Below are 8,731 nucleotides of genomic sequence, written 5' to 3'. Positions count from 1 at the left end.
TACGTATTGAACACAATGCAAGATACAACATTTATATACACTTTTTCACCATATTATTCAAATGTTATCAGTTTTTAATATTTACTAAATGTTGTGTAGGGTTATAAGGTTACATTAGATACTCACTGAATTTTATTTATTTAATTTTCATTAAAATATTAAATAATATAAATACAAGAAATAAAACAGGTCTAAATAAATAAATATTTATATGATATATGGTAACATAATAAAAAATATCAACAAGATACAAATGGTGCACATTCATTAGAATGTCATAAATATGTATAAATAACTGAATTTTTCTATTCATCTTTTTCCTTTTCATCATTGATTGTACGTCATAAATCAACAAAAGTAAAGCAGATTTTCTTTTTGTATTATGAATTTTATTATTATTATTTAATTATAATTTGATTTTACGAACATATTTTACTTTTAATATGTCGTTTTTTTTTGCAATCCTATGACTTACTTGTGATTTTGTCAATTTTTCTTATGCTTTATCTTGTTTTTTAAGTATCTAGAGAGAAATATTTTCAAATTTGATCTCTTTGATAATTCTAGAAGTCGTAACTTTGCTGTGTCTTATTTATTTCATATTAATTGACTCAAAACAATGAAAAATAAAACGGTAGTTGAAAATTCATGAGTGTGAATGGAAATGGAATGAATATTAATTGTGACTGAGCTCACTTCGTGGGATTTATAAATTATAAGCACATTATTATTTGTAAAAATGGGCATGAAACGAAGATTGTGATTTACAAGTAGCTATCGTCAATTGAAATTTATAAATGATCTAACTCTTAGACAAAAAGGATAGCTTGGTTAACATAACACTCAAAGTTTCTCGGCCGATGTATTTTAATTTTATATTCTCTTCTCCTGTTCTCTCTTCATTTTATTACCGGCTTAGCCTTCCGAAATCGACCAGACTATAAACTTCAGGTGCCGGTAACTTGATTAACTGAAAACAATTACAAGAAGTCCATTATCCAGTCTATTTATACGATTATTTGGTTTCAGTTGTAAAATGCATTGGCGTTGGGCAACATTCTAAAATACTTAAATCCAAAAATATAGAATTGAATTAGTTTACTTTTCGTTAACTCTAAAAAACATATTCGCTTAAATATCTGGAAGACTTCCTGGAAGCGACGGGGTTAGGTTACGAAAGCGTTGTATGTGGATGCGCGTGCTGCGTCCGCGCCCCTGCGGACAAAGCGTCGTAGCGTCGTTGGCGTCGCGACTCGTGAACCGACGCCGATGAGCCGCGGCCGTCGCGATTCACGGCATCTGCTTGTGGCACCGCGTCACGTCGTCGTCAGTTCGTTCCGGCATGGGCCGTGGAAAGGCCGTAGCTAGCGCGTCATGTGAGTGCGTTGAGTGACGATGAGGCAGGGCCGGCAGAGAGCGCCCTTCGTGGGGCCGCTCCTGCTCATCCTGCTGATCCTCTGGACCCGCTTCTCGAACCACGGCGGCGCTTTGGCACAGCAGAATGACAACCAAAACTCTGGTAAGGAACTGACTCACTTCACTTTCAAATTACATCAAATTTTTTATGCTCATATTTTTGTATTTTTTATTATAAGTAAAATATTAGATATTACTATAGATATTAGGATTTAAATGATGCAATTATTATTGTTGTTGCTGTATATATATTTACATGTGGAAAATATCTAAATTGTTTTGTTTGTGATAAATTTATTAATATGTTAATAACAACAATAAGTAATGTATTTATAACAATTTTACAATTTACTAACGTAGAAAAATATTGCCTTTTCATTAGACATTATTATAGTTTGTATATATGAGAATTTTTTGATTTTGAGTTATATTTGTTTATAAGTATATTAACCCCATTAAAAACAATTATTTTTTTTTAAGATTTTACACACACTTATAGTGCTTCTGCGAAAAAAATTGTACATATTATAATTTTTTATAATCCACTGGATTATTTATACCATTAAAATTCTTACCCCCTTCTACTTCCATTAGTGCGTCAATAAACTACGTCGCATTGTATAAATTAGTATATCAACGGGGTGCCCTATAGCTCTAATAAATTTGTTTTGTAATAGGATTAATTCAAAATATTGCCCAGCTAAATTATTTCATTTATTACTTAATCCTTTTAACGTTATTAAGAGTAACTCAAATTGACACCGTAAAATTAAGGTGTCGATTTTTATTAAAGTGAATTAAATTTCTTTAATTAAATATATATCCCCCCGTGACTAGACTGATCCGGCTTATCCTGCGGATTTTACACAGCTGAAACGCATCTGGTGTTTTATTGACGCACTAGCTTTAGAGTTCACAGCTTTGTAATTCTCTCGCTCGTTACTTGATATAAAGGGAACATAAGTTTTGAGCCAATATAGTTAGAATTTTCTAGTTTAATATAAATATTTCACAACATATTAAAGTTTGTTAATCTTTAACATATGTAAAAGGTTAAATTAAGTGATTCTATGCACATCCTTAATTTGTATTAAGTGTTTATTATACGTTAAAGATAACTTTTGTTGAGAGAACTGTCACAAATCCAATAAATGTACATACATATACCTTTTAATCAAATATGTCTGACGTTGCCGCTCCCGTGTCGTGTTAAATGTGTAAAACTAGTGGAACATTTTTACTATCATCATTTTTCAGGAGGGCAACACCGTCAATCAATTTTTATAGCTCGGTATACCATTACGTCAAGTATGAACACACTGACTTAGTCATTCTTTCGTAATACATCTTAAAATTGTAAAAAATCTATTCAGTTATGTTAAAGTGGTCAAGATTATTTATAAATCATATCTTTGTGGGTGAAATTAGAACAATTGTGAGCGTCTGAATACATACAATTGGAGCCTTTTGCGTTTTAGATTATCATATAGGACACATTTTTCGTCTCCAGTGATCAAACGTTCAAAAATTGTTCTGTATGACAACGTTGGAGCAATATGTAAATGTTCCTGGATAGTCCACCAACGTTGGTTAAGGGTGTTTGACAATTCTTCGTTTGTTTGACACGGATTTGATTCCACTTCTGCCTTTAATGAAATTATCTAATAACCTTCTATTCCTGTAATTTCGTTTTTGAAAGTGTTGGAGACCTTGGTGCTGAAAGTCGTCTAAGATTAAGCCGAAAATAACCATTATTTAGGGATCTATTCAGTTGTAAAACATGAAAAGTTTAACAGTTTCAAAACTGTTATAACATCATAGAAACTATAATATTAAAAAGTACAGTTGTGAGAGTAAATCTACAATTCCCCCATATATGTGAAAATCAATGGGAATGTCGTTCTCCGTCTGTCATCTATTGTCTATTATCTATATACTTCAGTTACATAGTACCTTTTATAATTAACTGTTATAAAACTATTATTTTATTTAAAACAACATGTACTAGGATTCTTAGTTAACAATTAGAAAATGCAAATAAATTATTATCTTTTAATTTTTATTTACTGGATCAATAATGATTCTTGATAGTAATACTCTACTACTTTATAATATATAATGCTCAGCTTACTTAAATTATAAATTTTTATGTATAATTCAACAGAATATTAATTTGCATGAGTAAATTAAGTACAATCAATATCATATAAATCAATACCATGATATGTAATTAAAGTAATTTATCCATAATGTATATTAACAATTTAAATTATCGATAGATTTCCAGAAAAGTATTCATTGAAAATTTAAATTTATTTTACGTTTTTTAGTTTTTTTTACGACATTTTGTGTAAGTTTGATGAAAGATATTATTTTGAGTACATAGTAATTTGACGAATTGCCTGTCACAATATTTATTTCAGTAACTAATATTAAATATCATACAAAGGAAGTAAATCGATTAATTGATTTTCATTCTGGCCAATATAATGTTCTGAAATCGACTAAAGCTTTTTGTCATCAATTTGATTTTTAAAGCAATCCTCGTCTGGTAATGTCGACATGTTTGAAAAAGTGACAATCAGTTGACGAAAAATCAGACGGATGAGCATGACATTCGTACCCCACTTCGTTCAACTTCCTCAGTGTCTCAGTTGTGAAATGTGTGGGCGAGCGTTGTCAGGAAGAAGAGTTTGTCTCTTCCTGTTGTCCATTGTCGAAGACATACGCTGTAATTTCTGGTGAATTATATCAATACTTCACCGTCGTAATTGTTTCATCAGGATTCAAGGAACTGTAATGGGTCCTAGCTGCAGCAGACCACCAAACAGTAACAATAACCTTCTATTCGTGTAATTTCGTCTTTGAAAAGTGTTGGGGAGCATGGTTGCAGTCCAACCATCATTCTAAAAGCTGAAAATAACCATTATTTGGGGATCTGTTCAGTTGTAAAACATGAAAGGGCTAACAGTTTCAAAACTGCTACATCAAAGAAACTTTAATATTACAAAGTATAGTTGTGAGGATAAATTTACAGTTCTACCATACATGTGAAAACATGTTTAAGGGAGAGAAAATCAATGAGAATATCGCTCTCCTTCTATTATCTATTGTCTATTATCTATAACCTTCAATTACAAAGTACCTTTTATAATTATCTGTTATAAAACTATTATTTTATTTAAAACAATATATGCTAGGATTCCTAGTTAACAACTATAAAATGCAAATAAATAATTATATATTAATTTTTAATCACTTGATCAATGATTCTTGGTAATGAACATACTCGATCTTTCTAATACATAATGTTCAACTTATTTAAATTATAAATTTTTATGTATTTTATGTTTTCAATAAAATATTAATTTGCGTGGATAAATTAAGTACAATCAATATCCTAAAAATCAATACCGTGATATGTAATTAAAGTGGTTAATTGATTTATAATATATATAACAATTTAAATTATCGATAGATTCCTTATATATTTTGAAACTTTCCAGAAAAGTATTCATTGAAAATTTAAATTTATTTTACGTTTTTTAGTTTTTTTACGACATTTTGTGTAAGTTTGATGAAAGATATTATTTTGAGTACATAGTAATTTGACGAATTGCCTGTCACAATATTTATTTCAGTAACTAATATTAAATATCATACAAAGGAAATAAATCGATTAATTGATTTTCATTCTGGCCAATATAATGTTCTGAAATCGACGAAAGCTTTTTGTCATCAATTTGATTTTTAAAGCAATCCTCGTCTGGAAAATGTCGAAATGTTTGAAAAAGTTGACGAAAAATCAGGCGGATGAGCATGACATTCGTACCTCACTTCGTTCAACTTCCTCAGTGTCTCAGTTGTGAAATATGTGGGCGATCGTTGTCAGGAAGAAGAGTTTGTCTCTTCCTGTTGACCATTGTCGAAGACATACGCTGTAATTTCTGGTGCATTATATCGATACTTCACCGTGGTAATTGTTTCACCAGGATTCAAGAAACTGTAATGGATCCTAGCTGCAGCAGACCACCAAACAGTAACAATAACCTTCTATTCGTGTAATTTCGTTTTTGAAAAGTGTTGGGGAGCATGGTTGCAGTCCAACCATCATTCTAAAAACCAAAATAACTATTATCTGGGGATCTGTTCAGTTGTAAAACATGAAAGGACTAACAGTTTCAAAACTGCTACATCATAGAAACTATAATATTACAAAGTACAGTTGTGAGGATAAATTTACAGTTCTACCATACATGTGAAAAACATGTTTAAGGGAGAGAAAATCAATGAGAATATCGTTCTCCTTCTTTTATCTATTGTCTATTATCTATATACTTCAATTACATAGTACCTTTTATAATTATCTGTTATAAAACTATTATTTTATTTAAAACAATATATGCTAGGATTCCTAGTTAACAACTATAAAATGCAAATAAATAATTATATATTAATTTTTAATCACTTGATCAATGATTCTTGGTAATGAACATACTCGATCTTTCTAATACATAATGTTCAACTTATTTAAATTATAAATTTTTATGTATTTTATGTTTTCAATAAAATATTAATTTGCGTGGATAAATTAAGTACAATCAATATCCTAAAAATCAATACCATGATATGTAATTAAAGTGGTTAATTGATTTATAATATATATAACAATTTAAATTATCGATAGATTCCTTATATATTTTGAAACTTTCCAGAAAAGTATTCATTGAAAATTTAAATTTATTTTACGTTTTTTAGTTTTTTTACGACATTTTGTGTAAGTTTGATGAAAGATATTATTTTGAGTACATAGTAATTTGACGAATTGCCTGTCACAATATTTATTTCAGTAACTAATATTAAATATCATACAAAGGAAATAAATTGATTAATTGATTTTCATTCTGGCCAATATAATGTTCTGAAATCGACGAAAGCTTTTTGTCATCAATTTGATTTTTAAAGCAATCCTCGTCTGGAAAATGTCGAAATGTTTGAAAAAGTTGACGAAAAATCATGCGGATGAGCATGACATTCGTACCCCACTTCGTTCAACTTCCTCAGTGTCTCAGTTGTGAAATATGTGGGCGATCGTTGTCAGGAAGAAGAGTTTGTCTCTTCCTGTTGACCATTGTCGAAGACATACGCTGTAATTTCTGGTGCATTATATCGATACTTCACCGTGGTAATTGTTTCACCAGGATTCAAGGAACTGTAATGGATCCTAGCTGCAGCAGACCACCAAACAGTAACAATAATCTTCTATTCGTGTAATTTCGTTTTTGAAAAGTGTTGGGGAGCATGGTTGCAGTCCAACCATCATTCTAAAAACCAAAATAACTATTATCTGGGGATCTGTTCAGTTGTAAAACATGAAAGGGCTAACAGTTTCAAAACTGCTACATCATAGAAACTATAATATTACAAAGTACAGTTGTGAGGATAAATTTACAGTTCTACCATACATGTGAAAAACATGTTTAAGGGAGAGAAAATCAATGAGAATATCGTTCTCCTTCTATTATCTATTTTCTATTATCTATATACTTCAATTACATAGTACCTTTTATAATTATCTCTTATAAAACTATTATTTTATTTAAAACAGTATATATTAGGTTTCGTAGTTAACAACTAGAAAATGTAAATAAATTATTATCTATTAATTTTTAATCACTGGATCAATGATTCTTGGTAATGAACATACTCGATCTTTCTAATACATAATGTTCATCTTATTTAAATTATAAATTTTTATGTATTTTATGTTTTCAATAAAATATTAATTTGCAAGGGTAAATTAAGTACAATCAATATTATATAAATCAGTACCATGATATGTAATTAAAGTGATTAATTAATCCATACTGTATATTAACAATTTAAATTATCGATAGATTCCTTATATATTTTGAAACTTATTCATTGAAAAGTATTCATTGAAAATTTATATTTATTTTATGGTTTTTTGTTTTTTATGACATTTTGTGTAAGTTTGATGAAAGATATTATTTTGAGTATATAGTAATTTGACGAATTGCCAGTCACAATATTTATTTCAGTAACTAACTAACATTAAATTTCAAACAAAGGAAATAAATCGATTAATTGATTTTCATTCTGGCCAATATAACGTGTACAATTCAGACTACTAAAACCGTTATCTTTATTTATGATGTTAATTTAATATGTTTGTACCAAATTAAAGAAAATCTATAAACATACATGTAAATTGAATTATATATTTGAATTTATGTTTTTAATGATTTCAATATTAAATCAATGAATAATTAAAATATTACTTGTTTCGACTACTATTAACAAATTTAGTTTGTTTTATATTCTTATAAAAGAGTAATTGATAATTCTTTTGGAAGAAACTGTTGAGAGTTACTCTTTAGTGTGTTCCATAAATTATGCCTTAAAAGCAGAATAAGGTACATTATAGCTGACACCCATCATAATTTTATATTATTAGATTTTCAACGAAAAGGATTTATTCACCCTTCGACAGGGCGGATTTACTTGATTAATGTTAAGAAATTATGAGCTATATCTTTTGCACAGATGTCGTTATTCCACAGTGCTTAAAACAAGGTTAATATGTGTAATATTTGCTAATTTATTTTCCATATTCAACAGTATATTTTATAAAATTATTTTATTGAATATAATAAATTTATACAACTGAAATTAAAATCAGAAATGGAATACGATTAAATTGTTATATATTAATATTATAAATCCCATAATTATAGCGAATAAGTAATAAAATAATTCCCTATTGTTACCGTTATTTATGATTTTAATTAATTTAGGTAATGTGATTCTCTAACGAGAACAATCCATTAAGGCGAATAAGGATGGGATTTCATTAGTAGGTACACCTGTTAGTTTTTAAATACTACAATCATTACTTCTATTAACAATTCTACAGGAAATTAAGAAATGACATGCTTAGAGTTAGTTCGATAATTTTTCGACTGTCAAGGGTGTATATCTAATTTAAGGGAGCATTCTTTTCTTCGCATTTGTGTGACCTCTTGGCAAACATGTATGTATTCTGTCTGGATAAATGCCAAAAGATTGTGATTTTCAGGAAATTATCCTTCATTTCCCCAGTTGATTATTCCATCAGATTATGGAAGTGTTAGAATTACATTTTATGACAGGAAAGTTCTATAACTATGTTACTTTTGATATAATTTTAATTGACTAGCTCAATTTCTTTCATATAATCCATATTTATTTAATGCTTTCGATGTGTTTACATATTTTTATAGTCATCATTAAAGTATATTTTATATGTGTGACT

The 8,731-nt window shown here is 28.9% G+C and overlaps 1 protein-coding gene across 2 annotated transcripts in view; it reads left to right on the top strand.

Annotated features, from left to right (window-relative positions):
* Window positions 1-1,281: 1,281 nt before the first annotated feature.
* The window catches only part of LOC109605412 (uncharacterized), a 54,714-nt gene continuing 47,264 nt past the window's right edge, over window positions 1,282-8,731 (top strand). The window contains exon 1 of one of the 2 annotated variants that reach the window (XM_049964796.1): window positions 1,282-1,519. In XM_049964796.1, coding sequence (XP_049820753.1) covers window positions 1,396-1,519 — 124 coding nt within the window. In that variant the 5' untranslated portion in view covers window positions 1,282-1,395. The remainder of the gene's footprint in view (window positions 1,520-8,731) is intronic. The other variant, XM_049964795.1, reaches the window with a different exon arrangement.

The sequence above is a fragment of the Aethina tumida genome, chromosome 3, assembly GCF_024364675.1.
Source record: "Aethina tumida isolate Nest 87 chromosome 3, icAetTumi1.1, whole genome shotgun sequence".
In the NCBI taxonomy this organism is placed as follows: Eukaryota; Metazoa; Arthropoda; class Insecta; order Coleoptera; family Nitidulidae; genus Aethina; species Aethina tumida.
The sequence above is the reverse complement of the archived record's forward strand: the minus strand, read 5'-3'. Positions and strand labels throughout refer to the sequence as shown.